General features: G+C 40.1%; 2 protein-coding genes and 1 pseudogene across 2 annotated transcripts in view; 1 reads left to right on the top strand and 2 right to left on the bottom strand.

The window, feature by feature from the left end:
* Positions 1–21,836, bottom strand: part of LOC123931367 (putative protein ZNF720) — an 867,309-nt gene that overhangs the window by 654,483 nt on the left and 190,990 nt on the right. The window lies entirely within an intron of this gene.
* LOC123931274 (zinc finger protein 208-like) overlaps positions 1,640–21,836 on the bottom strand; it is a 121,650-nt gene continuing 101,453 nt past the window's right edge. The window contains 2 exon segments of the mRNA XM_045988204.1: positions 1,640–1,704; positions 1,904–3,202. Coding sequence (XP_045844160.1) covers positions 1,640–1,704; positions 1,904–3,202 — 1,364 coding nt within the window.
* On the top strand, positions 3,708–3,882 carry LOC123931995 (annotated as a pseudogene).

Below are 21,836 nucleotides of genomic sequence, written 5' to 3'. Positions count from 1 at the left end.
ACACATGGCTTTAACTTAAGGAACTGAGAGAATGGATTCCTAGGAATATTATTCCACTCCATTACCAGGTAGGGGATAGGTACCATCAGTTCTCTACAACCTTCAATAGAGTGAGATAGTTTCACATTGGTGATGGGATAACACATCATTCATTACACACCCATATTAAGAGGTTAAAAACCATTATGTTTTATTAATTAAAATATATTAAGTACACAGACTATGTTATGCATTTCAAATCCACTCTATTATCCCTGTTCAAAACACAAGATGCAAGTGTTAAAAAGCACTCCAATGCTGGTATCATGATGTGGGAGTAGTGATTACCATATATTTCAGGCCTGAGAATCGTTCATAAATGTGTGTGTCCAATGATATGGCATTGTAGGGAAGAGAGAGCTATGCTCTTTTTGTTAACTGTGAGGATTTCTACATTTCAGCCACATCAACTCCTACTCTCTAAAGATCACTATTATGAAGATACATTAGTACTGAACTGGACTACCACCTCTTTTTCTGTAAAGAACAGTTAGTAAAACCTTGTATTTCTAGTTCAAGGAAGTTCTTTAGTTTTAATAAATGGATAACAATCATGATCTGAACACCTATCTCATGGTAACTTTCATCAATATTATAACCATAAACAGCATCTCCATTTAGATTCTCTTCATTTGTTGCATATTATCCTCTTATTCATCTTCATGGAAAATTAGGGATGCACGAGTCCCATCTAATGTAGAAGGGCATCAAATATCTTTGATATACCTACAATCAGCCACATGGTTTCATACACACACAGTAGGAATAAATAAATTTTCTGAAGTGATTTGAGAATTAGGTACATTATTATTAGTCACAAATTTCAAATAGGATCAATGTAACGAAAAAGTGCATTGAAATTAATTATATCTATGTAAAAGTCCAACCATTAAATCTCTTGCATATAACAACATATGTATTTCCTTTAACTTTGTCTTTTTCCTTGGAATAACTGTTTTGATACAGAGTACTGTCTGAATAGAATGACTGATGTATGGCTTTCTATTTGCTATCTGTCAAATGTTATTGACATCTGATGATCAATTAAATAGTTTTCTAAACAGTGGTATAGTTCAATCTACTTACATTAATGTCCTCTCTGGTATTTGCTTAAGTGTATATTGAAAAGAAGGCCTTTCTACATTCGTTATGTTTCTAGGGTTTGCATTTTGTTTAAGATTTTCTTTATTTGACAGACAGAGATCACAAGTAGGCAGGGAGGCAGGCAGAGAGAGAGGAGAAAGCAGGCTCCCTGTTGAGCAAAGAACCTGATGCAGGGCTCAATCTCAGGACTCTGGGATCATGACCTGAGCATAAGGCAGTGGCTTTAACCCACTGAGCCACCCAGGCACCCCTAGGGTTTGCATTTTTTGACACTGAGTACAGACTGAATTCCAGTTAAAGGTTTGACCACTTTTTTCACATCTTCCAGTATTCTTCCTATGACACTGATGACATTAAGTTGTGTGCTCCAGGGAGAGAGAGGTAAGACACATTCTTTATATTTGCATAGTTTCTCTCCAAAATGAAATCTCTGATGTGGTGTATGGTAGAGCATTCCTTAAGCATTTTTTCCACATTATTTACATTTGTAAGGTTTCTATCCAGTATGAATTCTTTTATGATTACTAAGGTATGAGTGCTGTTAAAAAGTCTTTCCAATTTTGGAGCACCAATTTCAGTGGTTAAGCCTCTGCCTTCGGCTCAGGTCATGGTCTCAGAGTCCTGGGATCAAGCCCCACATGGGGCTCTCTGCTCAGCAGGGAGCCTCCTTCCCCCTCTGCCTCTGCCTGCCTCTCTGCCTATTTGTGATCTGTCTTTCTGTCAAATAAATAAAATCTTAAAAAAAAAGTCTTTCTAATTTCTTTACATTTATATGCAATTCTGTGATAAATTCTGTGCTGATTAAGTGTTGAGAACAATCTAAAGGCCTTGCCACATTATTTACAATCCTAAGGTTTCTCTCCAGTATGAATTCTGTGATGTCCAGTAAGGGTTGATTGCCTCTTAAAGGCCTTGCCACATTCTGGACATTTGTAAGGTTTCTCTCCACTGTGAATTCTGTGACGTTGAGTCAGGTGTGAGTGCTGCTGGTTAAAGGTCTTGGCACATTCTTGACAAGGGTAAGGTTTCTCTCCAGTATGAATTCTGTGATGTTGAATAAAGTTTGAATGCATCTTAAAGGCCTTGCCACATTCTGGACATTGGTAAGATTTCTCTCCGGTATGAATTCTCTGATGTTGAGGAAGGGCTGATTGCTGGTTAAAGGCCTTGCCACATTCTGGACATTGGTAAGGTTTCTCTCCAGTATGAATTTTCTGATGGTGAGTAAGGGCTGAGTGCCTGTTAAAGGCCTTGCCACATTCTGGACATTGGTAAGGTTTCTCTCCAGTATGAATTCTCTGATGTCGAGTAAGGGCTGAGTGCCTGTTAAAGGCCTTGCCACATTCTGGACATTGGTAAGGTTTCTCTCCAGTATGAATTCTCTGATGTCGAGTAAGGGTTGAGTGCTGGTTAAAGACCTTGCCACATTCTGGACATTGGTAAGGTTTCTCTCCAGTATGAATTCTCTGATGTCGAGTAAGGGTTGAGTGCTGGTTAAAGGCCTTGCCACATTCTGGACATTGGTAAGGTTTCTCTCCAGTATGAGTTCTCTGATGTTCAGTAAGGGCTGAGTGCCTATTAAAGGCCTTGCCACATTCTGGACATTGGTAAGGTTTCTCTCCAGTATGAATTCTCTGATGTCGAGTAAGGGTTGAGTGCTGGTTAAAGACCTTGCCACATTCTGGACATTGGTAAGGTTTCTCTCCAGTATGAATTCTCTGATGTTGAATAACGTTTGAGATCTGGTTAAAGGCCTTGCCACATTCTGGACATTGGTAAGGTTTCTCTCCAGTATGAATTCTGTGATGCTGAATAAAGTTTGAGTGCCTGTTAAAGGCCTTGCCACATTCTGGACATTGGTAAGGTTTCTCTCCAGTATGAATTCTGCGATGTTGAGTAAGGGCTGAGTGCTGGTTAAAGGCCTTGACACATTCTTTACACTTGTAAGGTTTCTCTCCAGTATGAATTTTGTGATGTCGAGTAAATGCTGTGTGAAATTTAAAATCTTTACCACATTCTTTACATTTGTAGAGTTTCTCTCCAGTATGGATTTGCCTGTGTCCAGTTAGTGATGAGCAGTCCTTAATGGTTTTACCAAATTCCTCGCATTTGTATGGTTTCTCTACAGTATGATTTCTGTGATGCTGAAATAGGGTTGAACTGAATTTAAAGGTTTTGCTACATTCATTACAATGGAAAGGTTTCTCTCTGCGTGTATGTTTGAGTATCTGATTGGAGCTTTTGCTGACAGAAACACACTGCTTTGCAGAAACAGTTGACCTAAAAAGTAAGTTTTTCCATGATGTTTTATATCCTTCACTAGTCTGGTCATTTTGATTCTTATCAAGCACAGTTGTCTCCAAATGGCTATGTCCTTCATGGTATCTTTGATGCCCTTCACTCTCCCCATCATTGTCCCAGTATGTCATTAAGTATACATTTTCAACAGCACTATTTTTGTATCTACCCATTGACACTCTTTGGAAAGAAGCATCTATGCTTGGCTTCTGCAGGCAGCTTTGAGTGTCACGTGAAGATACAGCTGAAAGATATCAAATAAGAGAAGCTTTGCACACTGGCAGTATCATAGCCAATTAGGTTTATCGGAGGCACAATTGTTGCTAACTGAAAACTTTTCTGAAAGATATCAAATAAGAGAAAAGTAAAATCATTCTACTTATCACATTCAGATGAATATATGAATGTCTTCTAATGTACAAGCTTCAAGTCAATTAAAGAATGCCAGGAAGATGGTCAAGAAGGAATCATGAGGACTTCATTCCTCCATGGATACAGAACTTGGCACACAACATACAGACCACATATCCTAATAGATAATTCTGTGGATTTGTCATCTTGTAGCACACATCATTTTCCAATATTTCCATAATCAGCAAAAGGGTCATATGAGAATAAAATTGTGGAAGGAAGGATTCTTAAACATAAAACTGAAATGAACCAATAGAATACAGTAAAAATAGGAACATATCCACATAGGAAGGGTTGGTTCTCAGAAAAGATCAACAAAATTGACAGCTCATGAACTAAATCAAGAGCAAATAAATGAGAAGTGAAGAAGTAAAAGCAGACACAGAGAACTAATACCATAGAAATAAAAGTAATTATAAAAGGAGACAATGTATAATCATGTGCCAAGAAAGTGATACCAAAAGACAACAGTAAGTTTCAAAAAAGGTATAACCATAATGAAGAAATATTTTTAAATTAATTAAAGAAATATTTTAAAATTACAAATTATCAACAACTACTAAGCACCCTGAAAGAGTAGTGAAGAAACTCCCAACAAGGAAAAGTCCTGTGCTAGATGAATTCACTGGAGAATTCAAACAGACTCTTAATGCAAAGGATTTCAAATCTCCCCAAACATTTCCAGGGAGTGAAGATCAGAGAAATCAGCAGAACATGTTCTCTAGGGCACCAGTGTTACCAGGTCATCTGAGCCAGGAGAAGACACTATAGCTAAAGAAGTCTACAAACTACCACCTGTGAGGAATATTCGTGCAAAGTCCACAATAAAATAAAGAAACTAAGTCAAAAGCAGATTTTACCATTTAGCAACATAATCAAGTGAAAATCTTCCTGGAATTAAGGGTGTCCCAGTATGGAAAACTATAAAATGAAGACTCCACAATAACAGAATGAAGATCAAAAAAGACATGATCATATTAGTTGAGACAGAACACAAGTATGAGCATATTGGATATATCATGATTAAAAATACTCAATAAAAGTGCCTGGGTGGTTCACTCATTAAGCAACTGCCTTCCGCTCAGGTCATGATCCCAGGGCCCTTTGATCGAGCCCAGCATCAGGCTCCCTGCATAGCAGGAAGCCTACTTCTCCCTCCCCACTCCCTCCTGCTGGTGTTCTCTCTCTGGCTGTTTCTCTCTGTCAAATAAATAAATAAAATCTTTTTTAAAAATAAATAAAATTTTCAAAAAATTGAAACACTCACTAAGTAGAGATAGAAGAAACCCTCTCAACATAATAAAAGCAATATATGTATGAAAAGCTGATTCAATAATAAAAGACTGCAAGTTTCTCCTCTAAGATCAGAAACAATGTGATGAAGGGATTACAAAACTGCCTTTGAGCAAAGTACCAGATATTCTAGTCAGAACAATTAAGGAAGAAAAAATACATAAAAAGATACCAAATTGAAAAAAGAAAAAGTAAAATGATCTGTGTCCACAGATGATGTGACCTATAGAAAACCATTAAGAATTCTAACCTCGGGGCGCCTGTGTGGCTCAGTGGGTTAAAGCCTCTGCGTTCGGCTCAGGTCATGATCCCAGGGTCCTGGGATCCAGCCCCGCATCAGGCTCTCTGCTCAGCAGGAAGCCTGCTTCCTCCTCTCTCTCTGCCTGCCTCTCTGCCTACTTGAGATCTCTGTCTGTCAAATAAATAAATAAATACATACATAAATAAATAAATAAAAAAGAATTCTAACTTCAATTTTTCCTGTTTTGTCTTTGTTTGTATTGTTTATTTTGCTAATCTTTTTTTCCACAACACTTTCCATTTTCAAAATCTTTTATGCTCTATATGGTTGAGTTAAGAAAAAAGTTGGGGGGACTTGGGTGACTCAGTGGGTTAAAGCCTCTGTCTTCAGCTTAGGTCATGATTCCAGGGTCCTGGGATCAAGCCCCGCATCAGGCTCTCTGCTCAGTAGGGAGCCTGCTTCCCTCTCTCTTTCTGCCTGCCTCTCTCTGCCTACTTGTGATCTCTGTCATATAAATAAATACAATCTTTAAAAAAAAAGAAAAAAGAAAAGAAAAAAGTTGGAATAAACAACTTTCCTACTAAAAAAGGGGGGAAAATTGGGGCACCTGGGTGTCTCAATAGGTTTAGCCTCTGCTTTTGGCTCAGGTTATGATCTCAGACTTCTGGGATTGAGCCCCACATGGGGCTCTGCTCAGCACGGAGCCTGCTTCCACCCCTCCCCCCCCCCACCCCGCCTTCCTCTCTCTGTCTACTTGGGATCTCTGTCAAATAAATGAACAATGTCTTTTTAAAAATAAAATAAAAAGGGAAAACTACTGAAAATTAGGTTTGCTTTCAGAAAAAACTACTGAAATTTAGTAGAGAAGGAAAATAACAAAAATGTGAAATAAATGTAATAGAGCAGAATAAACAATGACAATACATTGAATGTAATGCTCATTTTATTTTTTTATTGTTTTTCCTTTTCGTTGGTTTTTTAAAAAATTTATTTCTTTTTTATTAACATATAATGTATTCTTTGTTTCAGGGGTGTAATACCCTTTTAAACCAAAATAATAAACAAAACTGGCAATGCTTTAATTAGATCAACAATTACATACTAATCAGTTAACTGAGAAAAAAATTACCCAGATAATTCATAAAAATGCACAAGTTACTAAGACTGAATTATCAACCTTATACCAAAGAAATAGGGAATCTTCTTAGACCAGAATAACAGTTTAATTTGGAAACAAAACTGTCCCAGCACAGAAAAGCCCAAGACCTAGGAATGATACTATATTTGATGGAGTCACTCTGTTCCCTAAATGAAATCTTGAGAGAGATGATACATCTCTCTTTGATTCAGTTTCATTCATTCATTCATTCATTCTTTGTCCTCTAGATCAGAAAGTTGTTCCTCTATCTCTTCCTGCCTCCAGTTCATTGCCTCAAGTCTGTTTCCAAACTGATTGATTGCATTGTTAATCTCTTTGATTTTTTTAAAAGATTTATTTATTTGAGACAGAGAGAGAGAAAGAGAGAGCATGAGTAGGAGCTACATGAGGGGAGAGGAAGGGAGAATACGAAGCAGACACCACACTGAGTGAGGAACCTGACTTGGGGCTAGATCCCTGGATCCTGAGATCACTACCTTAACCAAAACCAAGGGTCAGATATTTTAATGGAGTGAGCTACTCACATGGCCCATTTTTTTTTTTAAATTCTGCTCTCTATGTTAAGGTTCTCATTATTCTGTTCCCATCTCTGGGAATATCCCTAAGATTGTTGCCTTAAATTCTCCATCAAGCAAGTTACTCATTTCTGTTTCCCTAAGATCTCTAGCCTTGGCCATATCTCATTTCATGTAAGATAAATTTTTTCATCTTGGTATTTTGTCTAAGTCTCTGCCTTCTTCTGTATTTGGAAAAGCCACTGATGTGTCCTCTTATATCCTTCAGGCCAGGGTTCTGCAGAGGCTCTCCTTGCTTGCTGTGGGAAATCTTTGGACCCTAGCCTCAGTGTGACTAGGTGAGCTCTGGTCTACTTCTGATAGGAGACCTGACATCAACTCCACCAGAGCTGAGGCCCTACAGAACTCTCTGCTCAGCAGATGTGGTGTGGGCAGGGGCCCACCTTGCTGGTCCTGAGGCAAGCCTCACTGAGAAGGGCAGTCCCACCAGAACACAGGGAGGTGGGGCTTGGTGCAAGGAGAGCAGACAGCTGGTGTCCCTGCTGAGTGGGGTTCTATGTATATGCTATACGGTGTGAGAGGGAAATGGTGCCATCCAACTTCTGTGTTCTTGAAAATACATCTACTGGAAGTTTCAGCTGAGGATAGGGCTTCTAGACTACTGAAAAATCATCCACTCTGTGCCATCTTTCAGATGGTTGTTTCCATGTTGGGGACAACATGTTTCCATGTTGGGGACAACATTTTTCCATGTTGGGGACAACAGGTCCCCAGGTTGTCTGCCTGCCTACTCTCTAGGGGCACCAGAGTGCCCTCTCGGCTCTATCCCAGACAAACCTATTGACTATACTCATGTGTTTGGCAATAAATCTGTATAACTTCACCTACATCCAGTGAAATAAAGACATAATGATAAAAAACATAATGATGAAATACCCATCAGGTTGCCACGAAGTTGGCTTGGGATTCTCTCTCCCTCTCAGTCTGCCCTACCCTGCCGCACTGCCTTGTACTTTCTTGAAATTAAGCAAATAACTCCTAAAAATATGTATTGGAAATTATTTAAATATTTTTCATATAAGTCAAGAAATGTATACAAGATATTAATATAGGTTATAAATTTTAAAGGGATTGACTGTAACATTTTCACTCTAAATCTGTGTTTAATGATTTTTCTCATAAGACCATAAATAATTGCAGGTCTAAGTAGCTGTTCATCAGCTATGCATTTACATGTAGCATAAAATCCCTGGGCATTAAGATTAAGGATATCTGTTAATTCCAGGGCCTTTTTGAAACAACTAGTTTTGGGGCACCTGGGTGGCTCAGTGGGTTGGGCCTCTGTCTTCAGCTCAGGTCATGATCTCAGGGTCCTGGGATCGAGCCCCACGTTGGGCTCTCTGCTCAGCAGGGAGCCTGCTTCTCCCTCTCTCTCTGCCTGCTGCTCTGCCTACTTGTGATCTCTCTCTCTCTGTGTCAAATAAATAAATAAATAAAATCTTTTTTAAAATCTAAAAAAAAAAGAAAGAAAGAAACAGCTAGTTTCAGGACAAAATGTGATCACCTTTGTGCCAAATGCTGTGGTGAAGTTCAAGAGACATTCTTAAATATCTACATCCACTTGCACAACATTTATATATTACACTGACCCATAAAATAGTAGTGTTCAATGGCACGGAGGGAGTACTACCTTGGGGAAAATGGTGTTCCCTGAAGGAAAACAGAAAGACTTCAGATCAAATTCTCTAAATCCTATCAGATTGACAGTCTCCTTTGCTGCAAGGAACATGGATTGATACCTAGTTGTGAGGCAGGTATCCTGGGGCAAAGAAAGAGCAAGAATAAGTGCAATGCCTGGGGGTAGACAACACCAGAGAGAAGAAATGGAAAAACCAGAGTATATCTAGGGTATCTGAGCTATTTTATAAGACCTGAGCATTGACCTACTCACTGTGTACATAACACAAAATATATGTCTTCTTTCCTACATGTACACAGCAGCCTTTTCATGGTATCATGACCACAAGATGACACATACTGAATAATGAATTATTATCCTTTTTTTTTTTATTTGACAGAGAGAAATCACAACTAGGCAGAGAGCAGGCAGAGAGAGAGGAGGAAGCAGGCTCCCTGCAGAGCAGAGAGCCCGACGTGGGGCTCGATCCCTGGTCCCTGGGATCATGACCTGAGCCGAAGGCAGAGGCTTATAACCCACTGAGCCACCCAGGCAACCCATCCTTCTTTTTTTTTTTTTTTAAAGATTTCATTCACTTATTTGATGTAGAGAGTGAGTGTACAATCACGGGGAACAGCAGGCAGAGGGGGAGAGATATATCTGGCTGAGCAGGGAGCCAGTTATGGAGCTCCTTCCCAGGACCATCATGTTCTGAGCAAAGGCAGATGCTTAACTAAGTCACCCAAGCATCCCTATCCTTCAACTGATCCAATTTTAAATTTAAGCATAACACGGTACCCAACTTAATTTTATCAGCTTCTACAACTGAAAAAAAAACTACTGAAAACTCAGGTCAGGAGTATAAGGAGAGCCTGGGCTGTGAAACAACATAGGGACATCTAACCTAAAAACTGGGTGGGCTGTTTGAAGCAGAAATAGTCACCTCTATTTACTGGTGACAAAGAGGGAGAAACAGGGAACACAAGCAGGGTGAGCTGCAGACAGAGGGAGGGGGAGAAGCAGGCTTCCCACTGAGCAGGGAGCCCAACACATGGCTCAACCTCAGGACCTCAGGATCATGACCTGAACCAAAGGCAGACACCCAACTGACTGAGCCACCCACTTGCCCCTCAATTTTCTTTTTTTGACAAATACAGTGCACTACTGTAAACGCACTTTCCCTTCATTATGACTATTTTAGTGTTTTATTTTCTCAAGTTTCTTTCATTATAAAAATACAATATACACCACTGACCCCAGCAAAGTATGAGATAATAGACTGTTAATGTTCTAGGTAAGGGTTCTGGTCAAAAATAGGCTCTTTCCATCCAAAAGTAGGTATGGTTTTCAGTTTGGGGGACACAAAAGATCTGCAGAGATGTCCAACTGTGGAGAGGTTGGCAACCCACATGCCTACATTTTCCATGGGTAAAATGTAATTAATCTAGCTGTTTTTTCTCTAAAAATAAATATTCTGATTTAGAATCAGAGGCAAAGAATTAGGAAAACATGTTCTAATCAGAGGAATGAAATAAATCTCTAAAACTGGCCCTGAATTAATAAAGAAGTACTTACTGTCTGAGGAAGAATTCGAATAACTGTCATAAAGATCATCATGGAGGAAGAAGAAAAGTAGGTGAGTAACTAAATGCCATCAGGAAAACTAAACATGACAGAAATGGAAACCCAAAGACACAGAAAATACAACGATCAACCAAAGCTGGGAGCTGAAAAGTACAATCACTGAAATTAAAAATACACAAAGGGGTCAGTCACAGACTTGATCAAACAGAAGAAAGATTCAGACAACCTAAAGAACCCAGGTTTTAAATTATCGGCTGAGAGGAACAAAGAAACATGTGGGAAAAGGCGGAGTAGGGACTCATGGGATACCAACAAGTGGTCCCATAGGCAGGTTATGGGGAACCCAAAGGTAGGAGAGAGTAAAAGGGGCAGAAGGTTTATATGAAGATCTAAGGGCTTGTAATTTCCATGTTTGTGGAAAGAAGACACAAATTCAAGAAGCTCAGGAAAATTAAAGTAGGATAAAATTCAAGACATGAACACAATGATACATTACAATTAACCTATGAAAAGTCACCAGTAAAAAAGAGAATTTTGAAACAGTGTGATAAATACAACTCATCTTAATTAAGAGATCTCAGTAAGATTATTACTGGGATTCACAGCAGACCTGGTAGGAAGAACTGCATGGGACAGTGTATTCAAGCACTGAAAGATCAAAATATCCACCAAGAATCCTCTATCTGGGAAAACTGTTTTCCATAAAGGTAGAAATGAACACTTTCCCACATAAAAACCCCTGTAAGTTTACTCCTAGTCCTGTTCTACAAGAAACGTTAAAGGAAATCCTTCTAGATCAAGTAAAAGGATTCTAAACAGTAACTAAAACCACAGGACAATATAAACCTCTCTGCTAATTATAAATATTTTCACAATTATAGAAACCTGTAGAGTTGTAATGAGGTAGCACAAGTTGTTTTTATTTGTGCCACAAAATGTTTTCTTTACAGATTTTATTTACTTATTTGACACACAGAGAGAGATCACAAGTAGGCAGAGAGGCAAGTGGTGGGGGGGCAAAGCAGGCTCTCTGCTGAGCAGAGAGCCCAATGGGGAACTTGATCCCAGGACCCTGAGATGATGACCTAACCTGAAGGCAGAGGCTTAACCCTCTGAGCCACCCAGGCGCCCCTACAAAATGCTTTGAAATCCAAGCATTTAAATCATAAACCCAGATAATAAAGTACACAATATAAAAGATAGAATTTGTGATACTGGTAACAAAGTGGGTGCAGGGGTGGAGATAAGTTGAGTAATTTTCTATGCAATTGAGAATATCAGTTTAAAATGTTCTTTTAATGTCTCCTTTTAAGGATTTATTTTTTTATTTGTGAAAGAGAGCACATGTGTACAAAGAGGGGAAGCAGCCGGCAGAGGGAGAAGTGGGCTTCCCGCTAACCAAGGAACCCAACTTGGGACTCTAGCTTCCAAGATTCTAGCTTCATAGAAGATTCTTCAAGATTCTAGCACAATCATAGTTGTGCTCAGTCGAGAAGAGAGAACCTTGTAGAATCTAGAATCCCAGAACCCTAGGATCATGACCTAAGCCAAAGGCAGATGCTTAAGTGACCAAGCCACCCTTGCATCCCCTAGAATAAAATACACAAGGAAAAAGGAAAGCACAACTACTTCATGTTGTGGAAAGTCCCAGACAAAAGGAAGTACATTATTATGGAATTACAAAAGCAGAATAAGACCAAATTGAAGATAAAAAATTCTCAATAAAAAAATAGATGAATTATCTAAAAGGAAAATCACTATGTAACTGTATTTTCAAACACAGACTATGACCCCATGAAAAACAAACATTGGAATTGTTGGCATGCCTTCAATGATAGTAAAATTCTAATGAATATTCATTAATATCAACCATAAGAAAGTCTAATGAAAGATTTTACTAGTAAGCACTTCAAAGACATTGAAAAGTGTCTCATGTAAATATACACCTCCTTTTATGTAGAATATAAGCTATAATTCATTCTGTAGAACCAAGCAACCAAAATCCTTTCATTTCTAAATAAACACCAACTTTGAAAAATATACTGACAATGACTTTATTTTTAAGATGAATTCAGGTATATTCTGAGGAAATGAGAAGAAAAATATAATGACTAATTTTTCCCTGAAGTAAAATTACATTTATAAGCAAAAGTTTTTCTTAAATATGGGGATTGTACTAATTATCTCTCTCACTTCTTATAAAGTACATGTCCATTTGCCATCAGAACTTTGGATCTAAAAAATCAAAACTGAATCTCATATACAACTAATTAGAATGGAAAAACACAAGAACTTCATATAAGATGAAATTATTAAATGATGCAATTATTAATAAATAAGGTAACAACTGAGACTACATTAGAGGCTATAAATTGAGTTCTAAATGTCCTAGCTCCCCTATGGCATTATTTAGGTAGGAATTCTAGGAAACAAATAGATACATTACATTATTTCACCACTTAGGAAAGGAACACACAGACTGTGAACTTCTGAAGGGAAAGACAGGCTGTGAATTTTCTCATTTTAGGGAGGTACTTTGTGATCTGATGAAGTTACAGAGTCTCAGTTTTGTATAGTTCATATTAAACCCTCCATAACACTCAAAAACATAAACCTGAAATCATGAGATGTCTGTCTCCAGTGTTTCTGGAATTCCCACACAAACTCGAACATGCTCAGCACTACCCTGACACACATCTCACAGGAGGCAAAACAGAACTTACGAAGGGCTTAAAACGAAAGTCCTCAGAAGTAGGGTGATTTCCCCAGGGCCCTCACAGCAATGGAGAAACTCTTAGATTAGGGAGGCTCTTCCCCTCCAAGGAGAGTCTCCAGGCCCTCCCTGTGGATATGAAGGACCATCACTGGAGCTGAAGGAGAATTCTTCAAGAATGTAAGAGTTTTATCATCTTGGATACCAGATGTCCCTCAGTAAGAGGGAGACCAGCAACTCTGGGCTTCTTGAACTAATTTCCATTCGAGAAAATCCATGGAAGCCACAGAGTTTAAGGTCAACCATCCTCCTTCACATTTGGATCTCACCTCTGTCATCTGCTTCATTCTTTCCCACCTACCTGGGTGGAAGGCTACTGTCTCCTTTCTTGTCACATCCCAGAACTTATTCTGTTCCAAAAAGGACACCAAGTCTGGCTTGGACCCAATGAGACCTGTTCATTAGAAAAAAAGAAAACAAATAGTACTGGTGATTCTAGCTTCCAATCACAGGTGTGCTCAGTAGAGAAGAGAGAACATTGTAGAATCTAGAAAGTGGTTTCCCAAATGCTATTGCTCAAAATCCCCTTTACAACAGGAAGGAGGGATTGCCAATGTTCACATCCTGACCTCCACTTCCAAGTAGCAGATACAATAATGAGTGAAAATTGGTGTAGAAGATGTGGGCAGTACCACTTAAGCCACTCAATGTTTAGAGGTGCCAGGAATCTGCAGAACTGATGCTATTACCTTGAGGAAGGGGAAGCTAAAGCTAAGAAGGAAACATCATGAAGATGTTTCTCTCCATCTACAAACCCCTATTTATTCCCCACTCTGTCTGGATCTCCAGTCATTCAAACAGAAATCTCCCAACAAATAGTCTTCACAGGAAGGAGCAAAACCCAGAGTGGGGTTTGGGAAATCTGGAAGGAGTCGTCCTCACCCAGGAAGCAGAAGTGTCTGTAGTTCTCCAACATCACATCCCTGTACAGTTCCCGCTGAGTGTGGGTCAGGCATCCCCACTCCTCCTCAGAGAATTCTATGGCCACATCCATGAATGTCAGCTGTCCCTGCAATAAATACCACAGTCACCAAGTGGCCATTGACACAGTTCACGATGGTCCCTAAGATGAGAGAGGGAGCTAACATTCACCTCTAAACCCAAGATCCAACTTTTCTTGGTTACCTGCTTGTACCCTCTGACCTCTGTGCCACATTTTACTTACCCTCTTGTTTCCACCTTGCCTTTGTTTTATTCAAAACACCCATGGGCAGGGTCTGCTCCCAGGAAAACAGAGACTATCCAACTAAGGACACTTACTGCCCTGAGGAAGAGCTTGGACTGGCCCAATTTGAACTTCACCCCCATGACACCTAAGCAGATGGACCAAGCAGTAAACGTTGGAGTGATCTACAGTTCCCTTTATCTCATGATAATATGAAAATCTCCACCAAACAAGGTGCACAAAGCCCATTTACATAAGTACAAAGTATGTAGAGGTTTTCTTGAGGCTCTTGTGCCACCTAATGCCCAGCTCTACACAAGATAAGGCTCCGCTTTCTGAATAATCACCCTAACCCCAAATAATAGGAAATCCTTCCCCCTTGTTCTAGGAGTCTCTATGTTGCAAGTTATTCCCTGTGATCTTTTTTTTTTTTTTTTGAGGCAAATCATGTTTGCATTCTGTGACAACACCGTCTGTTATAGTTTCTATCTGTGACTCTGAAGCAGTGAACTCATGTTAGTCCCGTTTTATTAGGACAACTGGTTCTGCCTTCAGAGAACATCCTCCTTTGTATGGGAAGATCATTATTAACCCAGTAATATGCTCTAATGTATTCTGTGACTTTGAGGTAAGAGGATGGCATAGGATCCACAAAACCAGTATAAATACTGTGTGTTTATCCAAAATAATTTGTCAAATGAAGTCCTCAACAAAGGAATACACAATTTTGAGTATTGTGTTACTATCATAGAGCATAAGTTGTGTCTACTTCTTAGGTGGGATGTTTTAGTGGGTTACAAGTGTACTTATCAAATTCTATTGTGAATTAGAATTTTAAATCAGTGCATTGGAGATCTTGTAAAAATGTAGATTCTGTTCAGAAATACTGGGGTGGGATGGGAGTCTGCATTTCTAAGGAGGCAATAGCCCATGACCCAAGAGACCTATTTTTTAATGAGAGCTAGAACTCCAAGGCATGAATTATTGGAGGACTTGGAATTGAAATGGTTGGTTATTTGTTTTGTTTTGTTTTTTACTGCTTTTCATTTAATTTCAAACACAGAGAGAAAGAGAGCAACAAACAACATGAGCCATGGTGTGGGCAGTAAGGGGAGGGTTGCAGAGGGAGAGGGATAAGCAGACTCCCTCCTGAGCAGAGAGCCCAGCACAAGGCTCCATCTCAGGACTCTGGCACTATGACCCAAGCCAAAGGCAAACAGTTCACTGACTGAGCCACCCAAGTGTTTCTGAGTAGGTTTTATACCAATGACAGATTCTACTGGAATAGCAAAAAAAGTCAACAACAATCCTTTTCTCACCATTTCCTAGTTTCTAGAGAGCATCTAACAATTGTTCATAAATTAAGGTGAAATGAAGAATAATAATCTTAGAGAAGAAAATATTATTCTTCTAATTTTATGGGAATATTTTGTCAAACATCCAGTAACATGGAAGGGATCAGAACTTCACCAAGGTTATCTGACCTAGAGTTGATCTAAAATGGCACTCAGGTCAATATACAGAGAGACCCTAAAGCAGTGTTTATAGAAGGTGCCCAACCTGAGAAGAATGATGAAAACAAGAAGGATCCACCCAACACTGATCTACCATTGTACATTCATGCACACATCCATATATTTAGAAAGTACTTATACCCCCAGGAAAAGTGATAGAATAGAAAGTTTTTATGCTGCCTAATTTAAGAAACAGTTTCAATGACATGACATTTATAAATCTTTTTGATGATGATGCTTTTTTTTTTTTAAAGATTTTATTTATTTATTTGACAAAGAGAGAGTCAGCGATAGAGGGAACACAAGCAGGGGCATTGGAAGAAGGAGGCTTTCCACTGAGCAGGGAGCTGGATCCGGGGCTCCATACCAGGACCCCAGGATCATGACCTGAGCTCAAGGCAAAGGCCAAATGACTGAGCCACCCAGGTGCCCTGATGATGATGTTTGTCTTTTATTACACTATCAACACAAACACACTGAATGACAGAAAGAAAACAACTCTCATTTCTGAGACTATTATGATGAGGGCTAGAAGCAAAAAATATTCACTTGTAGTCCAGAGGGCTGACCGACAGCTGGCATAGTTTTTCTGTTGTTGTAATTTTAAGATTTTATTGAGAGAGAGAGCATGAGCAGGGCAGAAGGAGAGGGAGAAGCAGACTCCCCACAGACCAGGGAGTCTGATGTGGGCTCAATCCCAGGACCCTGAGATCATGACCTGAGACAAAGGCACATCCTTAACTGACTAAGCCACCCAGGCACCCTGCCTGCATAGTTCTAGAAGCATCACCGAAGGGCAAATTGCTACATTCTCAGTGGATGTTGGGACTACCTGTACATTTCCCCCATATGAATAAGTGCCCGAGGAATCTTGCAAAAGGAGTTTTACAAGTACAGATTCAAAGAAACATTTGTGATCTTATACTCCCGGCACAGCCCCTCGCCAGTGAACATTCAGCAGTGAACCACCAGTTTGATGCAGCCAAAGTGCAGCTCTTCCTGCCCATTGATACGGTGCTATTAAAATAAACTTACTTGGGGCACCTGGGTGGCTCAGTGTTTTAAAGCCTCTGCCTTATGCTCCGGTTATGATCCCAGAGTCCTAGGATCGAGCCCCATATCAGGCTCTCTGCTCAGCCTGCTTCTTCCTCTCTCTGCCTGCCTCTCTGCCTACTTGTCATCTCTGTCTGTCAAATAAATAAATAATAAATAAATAAAATCTTAAAAAAAGAAAATAAACTTACTAACTTGCACCATATATCCTCTCAAGAATTCTCTCTTTCTTGGCCATTGTAGTCAATGATTCTGTCCCATATTAGTTCATTGAAAATTTTGATTAAATTATGATTTGTGTTGTATTAGATCCCAGGATTTTAAGATACTCAGAAATGTTCATTATGTGATTCTTGGTTTGTTTGTTTCTGAAAACACAAAGAAGTAAATAGAAGAGTAAGTCTGTGTTAGGAGTGTCCAGTAGAAGAAAAACTACGGGATGGCGGGTTGAATGAAGGAGAATCTCCAACCCAGAACTCATATATACCAACTACACAGAAGTGAGAGCCCTCCTTGTCCAGGGCAAACTGATGGATTTTCGATATGAGCCATTTGTCAAGAAAGAATTCTTGAGATGTTTTTGATGTGAAATATTGGGTTTCAATAGTGAATTATGAAAAAAAACAATTATTGAGATATCATTGGTGCAAAAAATGTGGTCTTATGAAAGCACGGGTCAGGACCTTTTGGTCAAAGAGCTGCACTGGGGTTGTAAGCAGTGACTGATTACATACTTTCAAATGGGGAGAGGGTGAGGGATGGTGGAAGTGTCTAAGGAATTCAGAGTCTAGGCTCCCAGGACCTTGTCAGGAGACCCATCAGATATCTATCACTGGGACATATGCTTGGAGGATGATGGCCAACACATATTTGGGGAGTAGAAATAAAGGAAGTTTCCAAAACGATTTTCATATGTTAAAGAGGACTTAGAGGATCCTGGAGGTCTGGCTGCCATCAAGCTAAGGCTGCTTTTTACCTCCAACAAATCATTAACATTGAGGCAGTTGTGAATTCCTTGAGGAATGCCATACCCTGCTTGTCTCAAGTATTTATCAATGGGCTGCAAGTTGAAGGAAATGTATCCGCACCTCTTAGGACTTGGTTCTCTTCCTCAGAAACTATAAGCAAGGGGCACCTAGGTGGCTCAGTTGGTTAAGGGTCTGCCTTTGGTTCAGGTAGTGATCCCAGGGTCCTGGGATGAAGACTTTCCTGGGGCTCCCACTCAGTGGGGAATCAGCTTCTACCTCTCCCCCACCCCTAATTCTCATGCTCTCTCTCAAATAGTAAATAAAATATTAGAAAAAAAAGAAATTAGGGTGTGTGGGTGACTCAGTGGGTTAAAACCTCTGCCTTCGGCTCAGGTCATGGTGCCAGGGTCCTGGAATCGAGTCCCGCATCGGGCTCTCTGCTCAGCAGGGAGCCTGCTTCCTCCTCTCTCTCTGTCTCCCTGTCTGCCTACTTGTGATCTCTGTCAAATAAATAAAATTAAAAAAAAAAACCAAAGAAACTAAAAGCAAGAGAAACTCAGAATAAACAAGATTCCACCTGGAAGGCGATGGTTGCTGCATGTGGCTCAGAACATCTAAGCTCCTTACAAAAAATAAGAGGAAAAATATGAACATTATAAGGTATGAATCTGGCAGACAGCACCAAGCCAATAAAAGCAGTTCACATCAGGTGTATAGAAACAAATTACTATCAGTGCCTAAGGCACACCCAGGGACACACCATCACGGGTGTTTCCTTAGAGTCTGGAAGCAGGAATTCAGAATAAAATCTAATTATGAGAATGCAGTGGATTTATGTATACTTCAATCACATATAGATTCTGTAGAAGCTGCTTTTAGGCAAAGAGGCTTGAGTAAAGGAGTGGAGTAAGTGCCCATAGCGACCCTCCCGCTGAGTCCAGATAACCCCAACAGGGGGCCCACCTCAAGGTAGCCATAGGCCCTAACAACCAGGTACAGTGAGGAATAAAGGGCCTTAAGTCCCCACAATTCCTCACATTCCCCCTTTCAACACAGCCCCACTCACTGCATCCTGGCCGTCAGCTTCTCTGGTGCCCTGCCTGCGGCTCTCTGACAGGGTGTTCAGTCAATTTATGTCTCCTCTGTTCTCCCTCGGGTGCATTCTTCTCAATGCCCACATGACTCGCTTCCTCCCAACCTTTGATTGTCTGACTGTCAGAGGCATTGAGACACCAGTTTCCATGACCTGTAATAGCTAGTATATATTTTTACTTTATTTAAGTATTTATTTATATTTTAGAGAGAAGAGGGGAAGCGCTGAAGAAGAGGCAGAGAGAGAATCTCAAGTAGATTCCCTGCTGAGCATTGAGCCAAAGCAGGGCTCCACTCAAGGACCCTGAGATCAGGACCTGTTCTAAAATCAAGATACTGACGCTTAACCCACTGAGCCATGCCGGTGCCCATCTAGTATATTTTAAATAGAGTATCCTTTTCACATTCTAAAGAGCAAGACTTACTCCCTGCTTTTCCCGCAAGAACTTTCCAAGATATTCTGAATTTCATATCTATTATGTTGATTTGGGCATTTTCTTATTCCTGGTCTATGCAGAGCTGATAACGCATCCACATGGGACCTAAATGAGAAATGTTTTCCTTCGCTGAGATCCCAAGAACACACCTCAGCAGCAATAGGAATCTTGGATTCAACACTTTCCCCTCTAGATCTGTCACCAATGGAATATTTTCAACAGTTGCAGGTTTTCATTGAAATTGACAGCTCTTGATACCATGTTGGAACCAGGTTGGAGACACAGGAGACAAGACTCTGGGATATAGGGGAGAAGTGTTCTGAAGACCTAGTGTTCAGTTTCATTTCTGAAAAGGTTTTAAAAATAGGTGAAAACATAAGGGAGAAACATCAGAACCAGAGGAAACATGTGCAGTTTCTAAATGCAAGCAATTTCAGGAGAAAAGTATGATACAGACTCTCCTGGGACACCAAGCTTACCTGAGAACTGGCCATTCTTTCTCCTTGTCCTCTAGATTTGTTTCTCACAAGCTTTTTGTGGAGAAATCACAGCTGCATCATGAGAAAATGCTCATAAAGTCACCAGTAGAACCTCTTCACCTGGAAAATATCTGCCCAAAGGCAGGACCCAGAAATGCAGAGAAGTCCCAACTTCTTGGTCCCTTGTGTCAGGAGCTATTCAGGAACTGTGACTTCCTAATTTAAACTCAATCCCTGACTTTTCCTTCCTGCTTCTAGGGGGCCTTTGCTCCAACAGAACCCACAAATTCACTACAGCATAGGAACCATGTGCTGCATGGACCCGACCCTCCAGACTCATGTAGCAGAGACCCTGTTACCTCTCCGTGAGCCAAACCCACCTCTCCATTCTCATCAAAACCACCTGAAGCCCTCAGGATTATCCCTGGCCTCACTGGGAATCACCTGGAGCCCTTAATTAACAAAGCACTGTTGTTTCCACCCAAACCAATTGACAGAATCTGAGGGGGAGGCCACCAGCGGTGATAATTTTGAAATCCCACATGTGATCCTACTGGGAAGCATTTGGGAGGTGACCTTTGCCTAAGCATGAGAACCAAGGCTGTGGTTGTGACCACATTTACATCCATGCCTTCTCCACTGGTCACAGCTTCTGGAGACTGACACCTTCTCCCTCTTTTGGGGACACAGAGGGAGACACCTTATGGATGAAGTTTCCCCTTATAAATCCAAACGTCTCTTTCAAAAGCAAACAAATACCGGGTTTCAGAGCTTTTCCTTTATCTGGTGTCTCTTTAAAATACTAGCCTCAATTCATTCTTGGGCCAAAGAGACATATTTTAGGGTGACAAAATGTCTCATTTAAGAAGGAAAATGTTTATTTTCATAAATACCTGGCACAAAGTTTTCCAAAGTGAATGTAGTTTTTACTCTCCTAAAAGCAACATATGAAAATTCTAATTCCTCAACATTCCTTGAAATTTGGTGTTATCCTTTTTCTTTATTGCACCCATTCTAGAAAATAGTGAGTGCTTTTTCAACTACAGAAAATAAAATAGTCTTCCTATAGTTGTGTTGGCGACTGAATTGTAAACCACTTAAAAGCATCCGGTTGCCATGATTATCTGGGTTTTTTGTTTGTGTGTTTTGTTTTGTTTGTTTGTTTGTTTATGTTTAGTCTGAGGAGTTCTTTATAGATCTTGGATATCTGCCCTTTGTCTATAGTGTCATTGGCGAATATCTTCTCCCATTCCCTGGGTTGCCTTTTTGTTTTGTTGACTGTTTCCTTTGCTGTGCAGAAGCTTTTTATCTTTTTTTAAAAAGATTTTTATTTATTTATTTATTTGACAGAGAGAGAGAACAAGTAGGCAGAGCAGCAGGCAGAGAGAGAGGGAAGCAGGCTCCCCGCTGAGCAGAGAGCCTGAGGCGGGGCTCCATCCCAGGGCCCTGAGATCTTGACCTGAGCCAAAGGCAGAGGCTTAACCCACTGAGCCACACAGGCACCCCCAGAAGCTTTTTATCTTGATGAAGTCCCAAAAGTTCATTTTCGCTTTTGTTTCCTTTGCCTTTGGAGACATGTCTTGAAAACGTTGCTGTGGCCGATGTCGAAGAGGTTACTGCCTGCATTCTCCTCTAGGATTTTACATCACAAAATGGGCAGAAGACATGAATAGACACTTCTCCAAAGAAGACATACTAATGGCTAAAAGACACATGAAAAAATGTTCATCATCATTAGCCATCAGCGAAATTCAAATGAGAACTACATTGAGATACCACCTTACACCAGTTAGAATGACCAAAATTAGTAAGAAGCAACAACTGTTGGAGAGGATGTTAGACACTTCTCCAAAGAAGACATACTAATGGCTAAAAGACACATGAAAAAATGTTCATCATCATTAGCCATCAGCGAAATTCAAATGAGAACTACATTGAGATACCACCTTACACCAGTTAGAATGACCAAAATTAGTAAGAAGCAACAACTGTTGGAGAGGATGTGGCAAAAGGGAAACCCTCGTACACTGTTG

Source organism: Meles meles, chromosome 19, assembly GCF_922984935.1.
Source record: "Meles meles chromosome 19, mMelMel3.1 paternal haplotype, whole genome shotgun sequence".
In the NCBI taxonomy this organism is placed as follows: Eukaryota; Metazoa; Chordata; class Mammalia; order Carnivora; family Mustelidae; genus Meles; species Meles meles.
Note: the sequence above shows the minus strand (reverse complement) of the source record. Positions and strands in the feature narration are given on the sequence as shown.